Source organism: Atta colombica, unplaced genomic scaffold (assembly GCF_001594045.1).
Source record: "Atta colombica isolate Treedump-2 unplaced genomic scaffold, Acol1.0 scaffold207, whole genome shotgun sequence".
NCBI lineage: Eukaryota > Metazoa > Arthropoda > Insecta > Hymenoptera > Formicidae > Atta > Atta colombica.
Window position 1 is genome coordinate 2,888,599 of NW_017259302.1, and position 17,544 is coordinate 2,906,142.

At 32.1% G+C, this 17,544-nt stretch overlaps 3 protein-coding genes across 4 annotated transcripts; all 3 read left to right on the forward strand.

Annotated features, from left to right (window-relative positions):
- The first annotated feature begins 3,188 nt into the window (after positions 1-3,188).
- LOC108687462 lies at positions 3,189-6,497 on the forward strand. Its single transcript, XM_018193228.1, has 4 exons — positions 3,189-3,442; positions 4,509-4,736; positions 5,085-5,292; positions 5,389-6,497. The coding sequence occupies exons 1-4, from the start codon at positions 3,373-3,375 to the stop codon at positions 5,924-5,926; spliced, it is 1,044 nt and encodes a 347-aa protein (XP_018048717.1). The 5' UTR covers positions 3,189-3,372; the 3' UTR covers positions 5,927-6,497.
- A 3,037-nt stretch (positions 6,498-9,534) lies between these two features.
- LOC108687467 (cyclin-dependent kinase 1) lies at positions 9,535-11,544 on the forward strand. Its single transcript, XM_018193235.1, has 4 exons — positions 9,535-9,651; positions 10,061-10,353; positions 10,916-11,235; positions 11,301-11,544. Exons 1-4 carry the CDS (start codon positions 9,615-9,617, stop codon positions 11,542-11,544), a joined length of 894 nt encoding a protein of 297 aa, XP_018048724.1. The 5' UTR covers positions 9,535-9,614.
- A 1,259-nt stretch (positions 11,545-12,803) lies between these two features.
- On the forward strand, positions 12,804-16,613 carry LOC108687437 (apolipoprotein D-like). Of its 2 annotated transcripts, none has more exons than XM_018193192.1 (5): positions 12,804-12,862; positions 14,827-14,946; positions 15,081-15,207; positions 15,369-15,464; positions 15,807-16,613. In XM_018193192.1, the coding sequence occupies exons 2-5, from the start codon at positions 14,827-14,829 to the stop codon at positions 16,289-16,291; spliced, it is 828 nt and encodes a 275-aa protein (XP_018048681.1). In that variant the 5' UTR covers positions 12,804-12,862; the 3' UTR covers positions 16,292-16,613. The 2 variants fall into 2 exon arrangements, with proteins under 2 accessions (XP_018048681.1, XP_018048680.1); XM_018193191.1 differs by lacking the exon at positions 12,804-12,862 and adding an exon at positions 14,374-14,450.
- The last annotated feature ends 931 nt before the right edge of the window (positions 16,614-17,544 follow it).

Consider the following 17,544-nt stretch of genomic DNA (forward strand, 5'->3'; position numbering starts at 1 on the left):
AAAAAATTGAATGACATATATGATATTCCGAATTAATATTATAAAATGACATACATGACAGAAATTACATATACGATTAATTTGATTTTATAAGCATTACAGTTATAATTAATTTACAATCATCATAATAATGTGACCTATTATTATATTTTCTACCAACGAAACTATATCGATGACTCGCAGTGCATCTACGATTAGCGTAAGTGACATCAATTCTTTATTCGCATTGCACATACTAATTGTTTTGACATCTATATCATTGTTTGACATCTATTTCATCCTTAATAACCATAAATAATAAATCAGCTTTTTGAAATTTGTCTGACAATTATTGATAAGATAATCACTTTTCAAGAATACTTCAAACAGATAAAAAAATCACATAAACAACGTTGATTTTCTTTTTATAATTTCTTTTTTTAATTTTTGTTTTCTTTAATGTTTTTTATTGTAATTAAAATAAAATTATAGATATTAAAAATATATAATACGAATAAAAAAATTTTATATAAATACATGTATAATTATATAATATGTATGTGTATATGTATTTATACAATATATATGTAATATACAAATTAAAATTTTTCTCATTCTGAAGAAAACTGGTAACTTGATTCTCAAAGAAAATTAAAGATAAGGAGTATTGAGAATTAATATCATTAATCGAGTTATTTTCATTTTTCTAAATATTTTCTAACTTTGAGCGCAGATACTATCAGTCGGCGCCATAAATTCGTGCCAGCCATAAATACCACGGTTTGTGACACAAATTCTAACCGAAGACCCACTTTCGTGCGCGTCCAGTCTCTCGCGGGAATTTCGTCGCCGTACGAGAGAAGAAAGAAAAGAAAAATATCCGGAACGCAACGAACGACACGAGTGCAGTACGAAATTAATGCACGTGCTCGCTCGTATGTTCATATATTTGTTCATTTGTTTGTACGTTCTTTCGTCTTCAATTCACGGAATTATGTTTTGGCTAAGGAGGGGCCTTTCTCCGGTTAGTGGGTCGAAGAAAGTAGTGGCTCACCAAGAGTGGTTTACCTTGGTTAATATTTGTTCGTTTGTTCTCCAATGCCCCAGGTCGTCGATAGCGATGGCATCAAACTTATCGCGAGTAGTGACTTATTAGATATTCCATCTCTTTAAGTGCTTCAAGAAATAATAGCATATATATAATAAGGGAGAGAACTTAAAATTTTAAAGATGATTATAGCAGAGAGATTTTTAATCATAATTTTTAAACGCATTTTCAGCGTCAAACAAAGCTTTAGTACGAATAAATTATTTTTAACTACATAATAAATACTTTGATAAAAACTACTCCTATGTTTTAAAATCCAGAAGAAATGTACAGATTTCTTCAATGATAGGATTGTACAGAAGTTATCAAAATCCATCGCTGTATTTGATTCCATCGCTACCCAGGCTATTTTGGATGATAACTCGATCTTCGGTAATTCCTAAACTGATGAACGAAACATATGACCCGGTAATATGTAGGCCCCGATTAAACGGGAGGCAAACAAGTTTTTACGTAACGTCGTGGAATAATTATTTGGATGCAACGTATCTCCACGTTCTCTTCGCGGTTGTATCGCGTTACAGAAAAGAAAAAAATGGAAAAAAAGGGATTATGGGCAATTTCCGACAAGTGCAATCGCGCTTATCGGCGATTAGATTCGCGATTAAGGTGGAGTAATCGCGTAGCCGTGACATTGACGTCGCACGATATTGACGGCACAACACTATTATTTGTGCAATTATCTAACCGCCAATCGTTTCCGCGGCGACGATCGATGACAGAGCAGATTATGAGTGAATTGCTTCCGATGTTCCCTCTTCTGACGTAATTCTATAGGCTGGAAGAGAAATCGATTTTTTTTATTGAAATCTATTTTCGAAATTGATCGTAATCTACATTTCGCGACCTCGTCTCTCGGCTTCATCAAATGCTATTCAACACATTTTGCGCATTTCTAACGCAAAAAGATAAATTTTACAGACGAATAGAGAAAGTCACATTTCTGCTAATGAATCGAGTCTATTTCAGAAAGGAATGTTCCCCTTCGAGGAGAGAATGTCTTTTCAGTCGGCCCAGTCTACGGTCACATATTTCGCTCTGTTTCTCATCCCTCATAGTCACCGCGCCCACACTCCAAAAAAATGAAAGATGTCAGAAACGCGATTCGCTGTACAATCCATAAAACGGAATCGTAAGTGATTTTGCAGTTCGCGAAGATCGTGACTTTTCTTCAAACGGTGAAAGCCGAGGAGAGGATCTTCAAGTAAAAGAAAGGAGATAAGTCGCGTTATTAAATTAGAAAACACTTGCTCACAAAGTAAAACGAGCTTCTTTAAATACTTCATATACATTAATGTTTTTTTGTTTATGCAGTAATTTCTACAGAAATTAAAGAGGAAAAAGTTAACAATATCGATAATTCTAAAATGAAACGTTTGAAAATCTTATAAAATTCGAATCGCAAGAGTGTTTGACAAAATATTAAAATTATTATTTTTTATAATTTCAGTGCTATTGAATTTATTTGTTGATAAGTAAATAGTTTTAAAATATTTTAGAAGATTATGATTTATCAGACTTTGATTTTATTCCAACTAGAAAATTTATAACAGCATTTTATTGGATTTTATGACTTTCACACGTAAGAATGTGAAGATGTCTCGAAATAACAATCTTCAGAAAGAAATTTCCAAAGAGAGAAAATATGAATTTCTACTTTTCCGTTTTCTACAAAATTTCGAGAAAATTGTAGATCTGTTACATATCAAATCTCCAAAGTTTCAGTAACTTCAAAGAAAAATCTCAAAATCATCCACTTCCAGCTTCACGGACAATAATACTCAAAGAGTAGCCCAATACCTCTTGTTCTCCATTCGCCGACACGTCGCAGAGGGGCACAGTGCCAATGGTCGCAGTTCTCCCGCAATACCAAGCTGGCAGAGGAAGGAGGTCACCCGGTCACCCAGATGAGGTTCCTTGCCCGCCGTTTGTTGCCCCCTCGTTACGTCGCGTCGCACATCGACGGTGGCCGTCCGGGGTGCCCCACCGACCACAACGATCTTGACCAATCCTGTCCCCTGTTTTCGTACCGACCGCCGAACCGGTCGGTGATCCGACACTCATGGAACCGGCGCCGTATCCAGATTTAAGCTTCTTCTTTGCCGGGCAGGATCTCCGAAGATCTTCTCACTCGCGCGTTAGTTTAATTTTGAATCGTTCGTCATTCGCGCGGTCACAGCACCGCAATAGATCCTGATCATCCGACTGTTGCTCGATCAAGGGATCGAGCGTGATCGTAAAAGGAACAGCTCAATTGAACTAATAATAATTTTGAGGAATACGCCATGGCTGTGAGAGCAACGATCCTGATGCTGATGGTCACGTTGGTGGTCGTCGCGTCCGCTGGATTGCTCGGTGAGCTGTTTGAAGCAAAATGTGATTAAGAAACGCTAGTGCGAAGATTCGGGTTCGCGTGAGAACACGCGCCGGAGATTTCAATGCGTGGATGCACGTGTTTGCTTACATTGGCATAACTATATTATTGTTTTGTATCATTCATGTGATAAACGCGATTACAAAAGAGATTATATGACCGATTACTTTCTATTTGTTTGAAAAACGAAATATAAATTGGCGTTTAATTCATCTTGCCATGAAGTAAAACTAACTTGTGCCGTGAATACGGTAGTTTATTGTTAGAATAAATAATTATTTTTACAGTGTTATTTGAAATTTTATTGTTGCTAACAGTTGTATTACAAAGAAAAGAGAGAGAAAGTTACTTACTTTTCTAATGCAATATATACATTTAAAATTTTAAAAAGCAATTTTATATCTATTTTCTATTTTTAAACAGGTTAAACTCTTTATATGATTAATATATATTATTAATATATATTATTATCACATATGACTTTCGAATTATTAATCCATTTCATATACATTAAAAAATATTTGGGTAAGAGTTTCACGATAACAGTTTAAATAAGATCTTTGTTCTCTAATTTCACTTTCTTATGCTATACTCAATTCTAAGCTACTTTGTCTCTATTGTCAATCATCGTCCATAAAAATTGACGAAAGATGCCCTCAAAATTGTCATTCAATCGCTCGATCTCGACAATGCGCGAGAAAGTACACCAATGGAAATCCACGCATTGGCACACTTATTATCCAAGTGTACATCCAAGTGTAGTTCCCCGGTCCATAAACATGGGTATAAATGGGTATAAATGTGAGTTTCAAATGTCACAGTCTAATTCGTCATTTCTTCAAAGGAGAATCCAAAGAAAACTTTTACGACGCGGCGGTGAAACGTGTAGAAATTTGACTTCCATTTGACTTCCATTTGACTTTCGATCGGCGGCACGACTTTCGTTTTGTTCCGATTTCTCTATTCCGAGTTTCTCTGCCACGCGCGTCCCTTATCTCTCTCACATATATGTGTACATATACACACACATGCGTTTCCTGCCCGCAGAGACCCTGCTCTCATGGAACCTGCCGGAGGTCGAGGCGAGATCGTCCACGTCGCAATCCAAGTGCCTGTGTCAGACTTCCGGTTGTCTCTGCTGCGTTGACCTAAACTTGACGGCCACTATTGATCTAGGTGGACCAGCTTGCGTCAATATTAGGCAGAAAGAACAGAATATCTCATTAAATTTGAGCTATGGCGATAATCCAATTCACAATGCAACGATAAAAATCGGCAAGTAATCAAATCGTAATAATAATAATAAAAGAATCTTATTTGTATTGAATTTTAAATTAAACCTAATATTGTCTAATAATTTAAATTTAACACGTTGAATTATAATTCAAGATTAAAATTCAATTGAAAATATTAATATAACTTTACCGTTATTCAATAGTTTTTCGTAATCTGTTTTATTTTAATTTATATTTCTTATTCTTCTCACATTAGGCTTCTAACCTGTGTTTTATATTTCGATTTATAATATAGATATTTTAATATTTGTCTATTAATATCTACATTTTTTGTATCAGATAAATGACACATTAATCGAATTAATCATTAATATTTTTATTTTTGTAGCGAACGCAGCCAATAAACCGACATGCATGAATTTGTTGTCGGATTTGGCTCAGATTTGCGCGCGATTTACATCAGTGAAGCAATCTGATGTCGGTGGCTACGATGGTTGTATGGTAATCGAACCGGCTTTGTTGGGTGCACCGCAAGCCACATACCATATAGGATGCTTCAATTTCTATCAGGGTGTCCGACAAGTGGAAGTTTCCGCGTAAGTATCTCTGTGATCTAGTTGAAAGTATTTGAAATGCAAAAAATATATTATATATGAAAGAATGTCTTGTTACTTCCTTTCGATCCTACACAGCATCACGGAAACGATAGAACCCATTGATAACGCAGACGAAGAAGAGGACACTCTTAACACTGATGAGTTGATTGCTGCAGTGTCCGCTAGCGCCGAGCAAGGTATCGCGTTGTTCACTCAATGGCTAGGTCTTAATCTGAATCCAAAATTGAATCTCACAAGCAAGGACAATGGACAACAAGACCGAATAACGAATAATGAACGGACAGGACCCTCAATTGATGTGTCTTCAAGATCGGCTCGCAATATGGACGATGCTGCCCAGAACGAAAAAAATGATGAGCGGTTCAAGCAACTGTTGAGCGCTCAGGACAATGTCCTGAAAGGCTCAGCAACTATCGGACAATCTCACGGCGCGGAGACCACATTTGTTTATTCTAGACCAAGCGATTTAATAGCTGACAGAAACGCGACGGAAGAGGCCAAGAAGAAACTCGAAGCGGAAGCTGTGATACCGCAACACCGAATCGTAGTACCAAAAGAATCCAGGAGGGGCGGACGGGCATATAACATTCATCAACACATCAATGAAATCTGAGTTGTACTGTGTGATCGGTACCTCGTGCAGGAAATTGTCAACTCATTCTTTTAGAGCTAGAGTGCTGCACCTAGACTATTCTCGTATGTATGCACGCGGAGCTGGGTGATGGAGAGGAGGTTATTACTTCATTTAATCATCTCGCCCGTCGCGGTAATTTAATCTTTACGATCAGTACAAATCGTGATCCTCGATAATATCATTGAGGCTAATGTTAATAAATCATGTATCGCAATTTGCGATATAATGAAGCAAAATGGGATTGCAATTTCGCACATAGTTCAATCTTCGATAGCTTAAATTCTCCGCCTCCCGAAAAATTCATCCCTATATTTTCAAATACTATAGTGCATATAAAAGCTACATAACAATAGCAAATCGTATGTACTATAATAATACATGGAAATACAGAGATAAAAAAAGTTTCTTCTTTTTAACAATCTGAATAATTTTATTATTTATTATTTTAAAGTTTCTTATAAAATAGAATCTAAAAAGATAATTTTTATAAGCTTTACTTATATATTATTTTGTTAAATTAAAAAATTTTGATAAATCTTTCTACAAATCTTTCTTGCTTCAATATTGCATAGTTTTCCCTATTGTTGCGATCTTATCCTATTCATTATACGTGCATCTCAATTATTTTATTCTCGCTCAGCTCTTCAAATATGATCTCCCGCGATTGTGATCAATGTTTGTCGATTTCATTCCAAAATCATCGCTTTTCTTGCGATGATGTACTAATCTACAATAATTACTCACAAGATCTTGACTAAATGTATAATTGATCTTACATTTTACTAGGAAATTAGTTGATCAATTGTTAATTAACTGACAATAATTTATTTATTTAAAAAAAAATAAAAATAAATATTTGACGATGACTTCGAATTCCCAGAGCTCAAGCGTTGTCTATCAATAATAACTTAGACGTTTCTTATCATACATATTACATGTTTCTTCCTCTTCAAGCTTGTCGTAATTTAAAAAAAATATAACGACAGTTTCACGCCACACATCCGTGTACATACTATAAATTAGTATTAAAAAATACGAAATGGTAAACGGAATGGGCAATACAACTGTCACAAGGATATTTAATTAATTCTGCGTGTGACACAGAAATAATAAATGAATAATAAAATATTCACACATTATATATGTTAGTTCCGTTATTCATTATTTCGTTGGTTATGTTCCTTCTTCCTCTCCTTATACATAATATACGTATAATGCATATATCAATGGCTATCGTGCTAATTTGCTCGATCCAGCTTTAACTGTAAAATACCTCGATACTGATCGTCGATAATAATGAGTGCTTTCTAACAAGAACATAGTATAACAGTGAATCGTTACATCCTTGTTGTTTGCCTACGTTAAAAAAGGACAAAACGATTCACTGTGTTACATAGTGTCTGTATCCTTGCTAGAAAATACCCACTATTAAAGATCGTCAACCCTAGGCAAATTTTCGGCGGTATAAAAAGAGCCCCAAGGGAGATAATTGAAGAACGCTGACATTATCGATTAATTAATATATAAAAGATATAAATTTGCTATTATTAACATAAATATTTGGCTATATGTATATCATTAAATTTTATAATTTTTTATTACATTAATGTTCCATAAATAAATATATATATTTGTAAAGCTATAATGTTTGTAAAGCTATAATATCCTATATATTGCAGAAAAATTACAATTTTTTCTCTGGAGTTATCATCTCTGTTGATAATAAATTTTGACGATAATATGAAATCATAATTTTAAAAATCGATTATTGAATTCTAAATACGTCTACTAAACTAATAAATCATAAAATTACAATATTATTAAAAGTACAATATTATTAGTTTTTAACTCTAAAAGTATTCACACAACTTGCACAGTCGCATAAACGTATGCATAAAGAAAATTATCCAATCGCATTTCTTTTATAAAGACGCACATAAAATGTGATATACATACGTTTATGCGATTATGCAAGTTGTGTGGATATATTCTTAAGCACAGATTCTTGCATAATGCATAACACATGAGGCATAAGAAATCCAACCAATCAGAGTTCTTTATTTCAAGGAAAGGAAAGAAACAAAGGACTTTGATTGGTACATTTTCTTATGCATTACGTGTTATGCAAAAGTCTATGCTCCCCGCTTTAATCACTTTAATATTCACAAGGACGCGAACTCCCATAAAGATGTCGGTCTTTAATATCTCGTCGGTGGTTGGATTAATGTATGCTCCTATTGGTGTATATATTTATAATTATTTATAAATAATAATTTTCGAAATAATATTCCGAAAACTACAGAAAAAAATCTGTTGCAATTTTTTGGCGTATATAGCTGGTCACAGAAAAAGTCCAATACTTTTTTTTCGATAGGTTTTGAAATGAAGCTTATCAAGCGATTGGTTTTTATGGCTCCTACACACAGAACGCGACTTGCTGCGCGGCAGAAGTTGTTGTATTAATCAATAATTCTATTCTACCAATAGTTCTTAAGTCGGTCTCATCAAAACTTCTATTCTAGAAATAATATAATACTACTTCCGCCGCGCGACAAAAGTTGGATTGAGTTCAATTTTTGCGATAGTATATCTATTACTTCCGAACAAGCGAGACATTGATTGGCTATTATGCCAATTTCCGTCGCGCGTCAAGCGTTGCTGCGTTCTGTATCCAGGAGTAATTAGATTCATCACACACATAATTACATAAGCTACATAACCATAGCATAAGCCATTGAACTAATAAGCATCCAACATAAAGGTTGATTTACATAAGATGCTTGGTCTAGGGACCTTATGCTATGGTTATTAGTTATGCAGCTTATGTAATTTTGTTTATGATGGTTTTTATTTGTGGATTTATGAATAAAGTGGGGAGTAGACTTTTGCATAACGCATAACACGTAATGCATAAGAAAATGTCAATCGAAATCTTTCATTTTCTTCCTTTCTATGAAATAAAGAACTTTGATTGGTTCAATTTTTTATGCCTCATGTGTTATATAAGAGTCTGGGGAAAATGAGATTGAAATGAGATGAAAATTATCAAAATTGAGCGAATTATTAGAATAGTGATAGAATACTGATTATTTCATTGGTCAATATCTTGTAAATTTACTCGTTTTTGTAATTTTCACTTTGTTTGAAAATACAGAATCGACCTCCTGTGCTCCTCGTCTAAGAATGAATCGCTCGGTAAGTAAGCTGCATTCCGAAATTTATCAAAAAAAAAAAAAGTATTGCAACCTTTCTGTAATCGGCTGTACAGCTTTTTTTTCGAGAGATTTCGGAATGTAGCTTGCTCACTGAGCGATTGGTTTTTATTTAGATCCATGAATAAGAATCAATCACTCGGAAAGCAAGCTGCGTTCCAAAACCCATCGAAGAAAAATTGTTGCAATCTTTCTGTGACCGGCTGTACATAAAATTTCTTACTTTCACGTTTCGTTTTAAGGAAAAAGTTACATGATCGATCCCCAGAGCGCAGCTGCACACAATAAATTCTTCATGTTGTTACCCAGTGTTACCAATATGGCGTCTCATTTGATTTAAATTTGTTCGTTAAGTGATCGACGACAAGGCGAAACACGAGAACTGCATCTCTGGTCGAATTGTGAAAAGGAATTTCGAAGACCATATTATTGAAACAGCGTCCACGTTACGTACAATGGATAATTTCATAAAAATAGAAAAAATCGGAGAAGGTGAGTGCACGGAAAATACGAGAAGATTGTTGATGTCTAGCTATTATTGCATCGCATGCATTGCACGTGTTAATGAATATTTATTCGTTTATAATATTTGAACATTCTTCTTGGCTGCTAATATATTCATTATATATAATGAATAAGATTTCTGTTTTTTTCTTTCATATAACATGTTTAGAGAATCAAAAATTATATATATTATATTCAAGTATTTGGCTAAACAGAAAATTATACATTTGTTAAATGGGTAGTGCAATATTATTTAATTGTTAAGTAAAACCTGATATAAAGTTGCATTCAATTTTAACCATATATAAATTATGTAAAACGTTTTGGTCAGTAACGTAAATATTGGAATATGGAATGAGATATATAGTAAATTATTACAAATTTGGATATTCCTCAGGTACTTATGGAGTAGTATACAAAGGAAAACATAAAAGAACTGGAGAAATTGTAGCCATGAAAAAGATTCGCTTAGAAAATGATGACGAGGGAATACCATCAACCGCTATTAGAGAAATTTCATTGCTTAAAGAATTAACTCATCCGAACATAGTGAGCTTGATCGATGTATTAATGGAAGAGTCAAAACTATATCTTATTTTTGAATATCTCACTATGGATCTAAAAAAATACATGGATAGTTTGGATAATAAACTGATGGACTCAACTGTAGTTAAATCGTATTTGTATCAGGTTTGTTTGTATGAAAAAAATATTTAGTCTCATGCTAATGTTATAAAGATTCTCCCACAGAAGAAAAGATAAACAAGTTTAATCTTTGTAGCTTAATTACTGTATTCATACTTGAATTAGATGTATATTTAAAGAGATTAGCAAAAACGAGATAGAAAATTTTAGTGCATTCCAGTATAGTGATAAAGAACAAGTCTAATATTCTGAAAGGTAATATAAGTTGTTTAAGAAAGTTTTAGTGCATTCCAATACAATGATAAAGAACTGATTAAATATTCTGGCAGACTGAATCATTTTAAAGCTAGATAGATAAAAAATATTTATCGCTCTATCAGACTACACTAAAACTTTCTATAAGATAAGATAAAAAGAATATTTTATCACTACATTAGACTATACTAAAACTTATGCTTTTGCAAAATTTAGTTATATTCTTCTCATTTTAAGTACAATGAATGTATATTATTAAGCTATAAAGAATAGATTTTATTAAATGCTTAAATTGCCATGGAAATTTTTATCGAGATTGTTTATGCACTAATACAATTGCTCTCTGTCTCAGATCACACGTGCAATTTTGTTCTGTCACAAGCGTAGAATATTGCATCGTGATTTAAAACCACAGAATTTGCTAATTGATAAGACTGGAATTATTAAAGTAGCAGATTTTGGACTTGGAAGAGCATTCGGAATCCCAGTGAGAATATATACACACGAAGTTGTAACTCTGTGGTACAGGGCGCCTGAGATTCTCCTCGGTGCTACTAGATATTCGTGTGCGATTGATATGTGGAGTATTGGATGTATTTTTGCTGAAATGGCAACTAATAAACCATTGTTTCAGGGAGACAGCGAAATTGATCAACTTTTCAGGATATTCCGGTAAAATTTTTATATGTTATAAAAATATTTTTTCTCAACGATTTAATGATTATTGTGTCTTACAGAATACTAAGAACGCCTACGGAAGAAATATGGCCAGGTGTAACGCAACTGCCAGATTACAAAACGACATTCCCAAATTGGATGACGAATAACTTGGACTTGCAAGTAAAGACGTTGGAGCCTGATGGTTTGAATCTATTGGAAGCTATGCTCACGTACGATCCTGTATATAGAATATCCGCACGAGCAGCATTGCAACATCCCTATTTTAATGATTTAGATACATGCAAAATACCCGCCGTATAAAACATAGAAACTACTCAAGCAAAAGAAGTAAAACTTTACATTTTTAATCATGTGATTACGTGAAGAGTATGTCTCTAGGTGTACTGAAAGTTAATTTATTGAGTAAATGTTCTTCATTTTGTTTAATCATATCGATTAAAGTTTACATTTATATTTTTTAGTAGAACTCACTTTGTGTGCGACCAGTATGGTTTTTATTAAATTACATACATTTCATACTTATATAAGTTATTGGAATATATTAGTATTTTACGTATTATATTGCATTTAAGTAAGTTTTATACAGTATTTCATTTACAATTACTTTAATTAATGCCAATTTCATTCTTGTGTTTAACATATCGATCTTGGCTCGATAAGTTACTATATTCAAACATTATATTTTACTCTTATGTTTAATTCACTTTGTCTACTTAATAAGATATATAGTTCTGCATCATTCTAAAGGAATCAATTTTTAAGGAAAAATTTAAATTCTACATGATGTGTCAAATAAGCTAACAATCATCTTTGTGTCTTATTCTCTGATCTAAAAATGTCACAATCATAAATTGACTATTAATAGCAAAGATTAGTAATTTATAACTATCCATTATAGAATATCTGTCATATACGTGCCTTAGTAAAAAATTTACATACTGTTGCGTTGGTCGCATTAATCTACGAATGCTTAATTTAAAAATTAAATGTAAAAATTTTGTATCTTATAAATAAATAATATTTTATTGATAACACACTTCGAATAAATAGATTATATCAACAATAAAAATTATTCAGATTGTTACCTATTATATATTATCATATACATATATATAAATGTATGTATATATATATATATATATATATACATATATATAGAGCTCACTTTAAATCATAATCGTTTCTGAGAAATGTAAAAGAACTTGCATATATATCATACAGAGAGAATTAGTAATTCTCAGAAATATGATTCATATTATATGTTCATGTATATACATGTTCTTGAATGCGTCACATGCTTATTGAACGTAATTGAACATCAGTGATGATTATGATAATTTTACATTTTTTAAAGAAATAATGTGCAAATATATATAAGATATATAACAAATTTATCATCGTGCAAAAAAGAAAGAAATCAGTATGATTCAATTCGCGATTTACAGGAAAAAACAACAAGATATTCTATATTTCAATGTTATGTATCTCGCTGAATGTATATGTGACCTGTAATTGTGGGGTACGCTAAGAGTGGGGTACTAGCCACATAAAGTCCATCTGTCCAGTGGAACTTGTATTTATAGTGTAAACGCAGAGATCAGCAGCATCAGCCTCCATAGTGAGTAGTTTTAATTTTTTTTTTTCAGATACACATTACATTAGATACATTAACTCTATCTCTCGTACTTTATATAAATATTTCTACAATCATTGTAGATAATATGGCATTAAGTTTCCATTCATTTACTTTAAAAATCTTGTTTCGCACATATTCGAGAAAAGTCATCGCCTATCATATATGAAACAAGAAAAGAAGAGAAAATAATAATTAAAAATGAATATTTCTTTTTTACTTTCTCTACGAAATAAATCTTAGCCTTGCTTCTGTAAAACAGAGCTTCTTGCAAACAGAAAGATAAAGATTAATTAATTTACGTTGATGCGTATATGGAATGAAAATATTCTTAGCGGAGTGAAAGGTCGACTCTAATCGTACATTCATCGGTCATCATCGTGCGTTTATTATCGTATGGAATAAGAAGAACGAGAGACAAAGACAGCCACTAATAACATAGGAAATATAGAATGTAAATTTCGGAGGTCCTTGACGCTCCGTGATGTATATCCAAGGCGAGTGTAAATCATACTCTACTGGTTGTACCTGAAATCCGAGATTGTGGCACTTCACTCGACAAACACGAAATGCATACACAGATTGTGTTGCCCAGAAAGTTTTATTGAAAAATGCGTGACGTCACTACTTTCGTTAAAATTTTTTAGATAATTGCGTCGGAAACTACATTGGCTTTATATCGCTTATCATTCCATATACATATAGGCACTTACTATTAAATAGATATTCTTTCATGAAATTTTTTATTCTATATTGTTTCTATATTATTATTGTTGTTAAACAATAATAATATAATATAACGCTAGTTTGTTTGCAAAGCAAATATCAATAATTCGAAACGATTGAGAAACGAGTTAATAAGATATTAAAAAGTGAATCCTTTTTTTAAAACATGTTTAATAAGATAGCATATATAATAATGTTTAATAAAATAACAATATATAATTTACGTTTCGGCTCACAGGGTCTTCATCAGATAAATAATATAAAAATTAATTACATTCATAAATCTTACATCTAACCCTAAAGTAACAATAAGTAATTAGATAGAGTTTTCTTTCCGCATGTAATGTGTTATAGGAGATGTGGGCACATATCATGTTCAATAATAAAATATTTGGGATTCGTCAATAATAACAGACAATTTTAAATAATACCAGACAATTTTTAAGAAAATTTTAATTCGAATGCATTACCTCGCACTGCACTACATTTTTATAATATGACATCACAATTTACATTGGACTTAACCTAAGCAGAACAATAAGTCATTATGATATCAAAATGACATCAAAATGACTCCAAAATGATCATTAAAAGTTATTTTTCAATCATTTCCAATTCATTTTAATATTATTTATCGTGATTTATTTGTTTGCTTGAAAACTCACTGTAATTCTCGCTGTCAAACAATGAATTTGTTTGTTATGGAGCTTTGCATTGATGCTAATCACTTATATTTTATTATTATATGTGCCCGCATTTCTTATGACCACATTACATGCGAAAAGAAAACTCTATCTGATTACCGAGTTATTATTACTTTAGGATTAGATGGATAAGATTCATGAATGTAAGTTTAATTTTTATTATTTAATTGATGAAGATTCTATAAGCCAAAACATAAATTATACATTGCTATTTTCTTAAACATTATTATATATATTATTATTATTATTATATATATGTTATTATTATCTTATTAAATGTTTAAAAAAGAACTTATTTTATTTGCTCATCTTTCGATTTTGAATTATTGATATTATTATTATTGTTATTATTAAAGTAATTATAATAAATGATTAATGATCAAATTTTTTATCAAAGATTAGAAATGCATAAACAGTTATTTGACAATTTATATAAAATTTATGGAAAATGTCGTATGATCTTCTGAAAATTTGAATCACTTAATAATGTTATTCATCTTTTTTTATTCTTTCCAAAAGATGCAATCCTTGACATGGTGTCTATTATTGGCGGGATGCCTCGCTTTTGCTCAGGCTCATACATATCATATGGGTACTTGTCCTATTGTGGAACCCATGCAGGGTTTTCAGATGGGTAGAGTAAGTCGAAAAATTTATATTAAAGATTATTATTACGGAAACCAAAAATGTTTTTGTAATAATTTACCGAATACTTTTTCTTATTCTTATGATCAAATTAATTCATTTCAGAAATAATTTGTTTAAAATTTTAGTTCCTAGGTCTGTGGTATGTTATCCAAAAAACATCAACAGGAAGCAAGTGCATTACTTACAATTACACACGAGGAGAGGAACCGGGCGAATACGTTATAACGCAGGACTCAGATCATCTAATCTTAGGTAAGGCAATTAAAAAACACTAAGAGCAATTGATAAAGAAAGGAGATGTGATATGTAAACCTCTACGAAGCGCTGCATCGAGTATCATAAAAGAACCTCAATGGAATAAATGTCTAACAAATGGGATGAATTATCAGTAATTGTGAGATACATATGTACAGGTCTTACTCCATTGAAGCACGAGTATCATTATACTGGCCAATTGACTGTACCTGAACCAAGTACTCCGGGACGTATGGAAGTCCGTTTTCCTCTTAGTAAGTGTCTTAACATATACAACATCATAATAATATAAGTTAAAAGCGGAAGAGATGTAATTTTATTTTACAGAAATAAAAGAATACGATAAATAAAAAATTTGTATGTTGCGTAATGAAATTTAATTAAGTTAAACATCGTCTGCAAAATGTAAATTCAAATATATAGTTACAGCCTCCTCTTTAATTTACAAATGATAAGATATTAGGCAAATTGAAGATAAATTGTCACATATACTAATCTCGCGATAAACAATGCGTTCTCTCTTAATAATTTTCATACAAATTGCAAGTTAAGCAATGCATTACGTTGTGCAACTAAAATTCGTATCTGTGATTTAGGTGTAGCCGGAAGTGCGTCCCATGTGATATTCATGACGGATTATGATACTTACGCTGGCATATTTACATGTCAGAAGCTGGCGTTCGCTCATCGACAGAGTGCGACGATCCTCTCGAGGACCAGGACGTTGGATCAGATACAGGTTGACAAAATACGTCAGCGATTAGGTCAATACGGCGTCGATCCATTCGATTTGAGCATCATTTCACAGTCTGGCTGTCCGCAAGGCAATAATACTCTAGACATCAATGTTGACCCTAACACTTTCACTTCTGAGAATTTGGGTAATGTAGTGCGCAAAGCGGGCGAGAAGATCGGCGATGGCGTCCAGTGGATCGCTCAGACCGGAAGCAAGGTATATCACAAGATAGCCGGTACAGAAGATACAGCTCAAACAGCATCGACGACAGAGCAGAACAGTCGCGTTACATCAAGGAACAGTGGTGAAAGATTGGAGACGAACGAAGTGGAATGGATTCCCTAAAAATTCAATCGAATATTTTTTCACATCATCACTTTTTTGTTATTCGCGATCTCGATTCGCGAATTTTGATATCTATTTGATAGTTCTATTAAGATCCTTCCTTCTAATATTGTATGTTCGACCTTCTGTTCATTTTATTTGATAACAAATGACGAATCGTATAACGAATATAAATAAAATTACGGTGAAAATAAAAGAAATTAGCGTTGATTGGTCGATTGATCTATATTATCATGGATGATTAAAGATCTGATACTGATTGTACGCGTCTCTGATGTGTTAATGTATATTAAATATTCAATAAAACTTTAATACAAAAGTATGTATATTTTTATTTGTGTATTTTATGTTTTAATTAAGAATATAATTAATAATATAATAAAAATATTATCATCTTTTATTATTATTGATTGATTGTATGCTATTTGTTATGCTTCGATTCTATTTTATAAAAACTTAAACATCCTGTACGTGATATCAATAATATAATATAGAGTTATTCATAGTGTGTTATTCATAAGTAAATTAAAAGATGATTTATTTCTTTTATAATCCTGCTAAAAATTCCAGCTATATCTAAATAAAAAATATACACACTCATCAGGATAGAAAGACATGAACAAATCAGTCTTTAACTGACATGAAGATCATTCAAATAAATATTAAATTTGATTATATAAGCATTTCTATTTCATGTGGTACATAGTTAGATTCCCATATAAAAATATTGTCCATATAAAAATATTGTCTGTTTATACGCAATTCCAAATATTTTAGATATTGCAAGAAATTTACGACATAAAGTTTACTGATTTTTATCAGGAAATAACATATATCAGGAAGTAACAATAATCCGATTTATATATTTCTTTGTTTAAATTAGTGACGACTTTTTTTTATGGATTTTTTTATGGATTTTCCAATAAAAGATCTGTAATAGCATGAAGATTCGTACTCAATTGAAAACAGATAATAAACAAATTTTCTGCATTATCTGGAATTCCAAATGTATTTTGGATGTAACAGGATTTCCAAGAAACCACATTTAATCATATGTCCAAATTCATATATGGACATGCTTGGAATTTTTAGCAGAGAAGCTAATAAATTATATTAATTTATAAGGTTAAAATTACATAAATCCAGATAGCAAAATGTCTGCAGTCTTTTAGCAAATTGTTAACAGGTTTGAGGAGAAAATGGCTGCTATCAACTGCGTTCGCTTTAAGCTTATGTTCTATTAACATCACCTG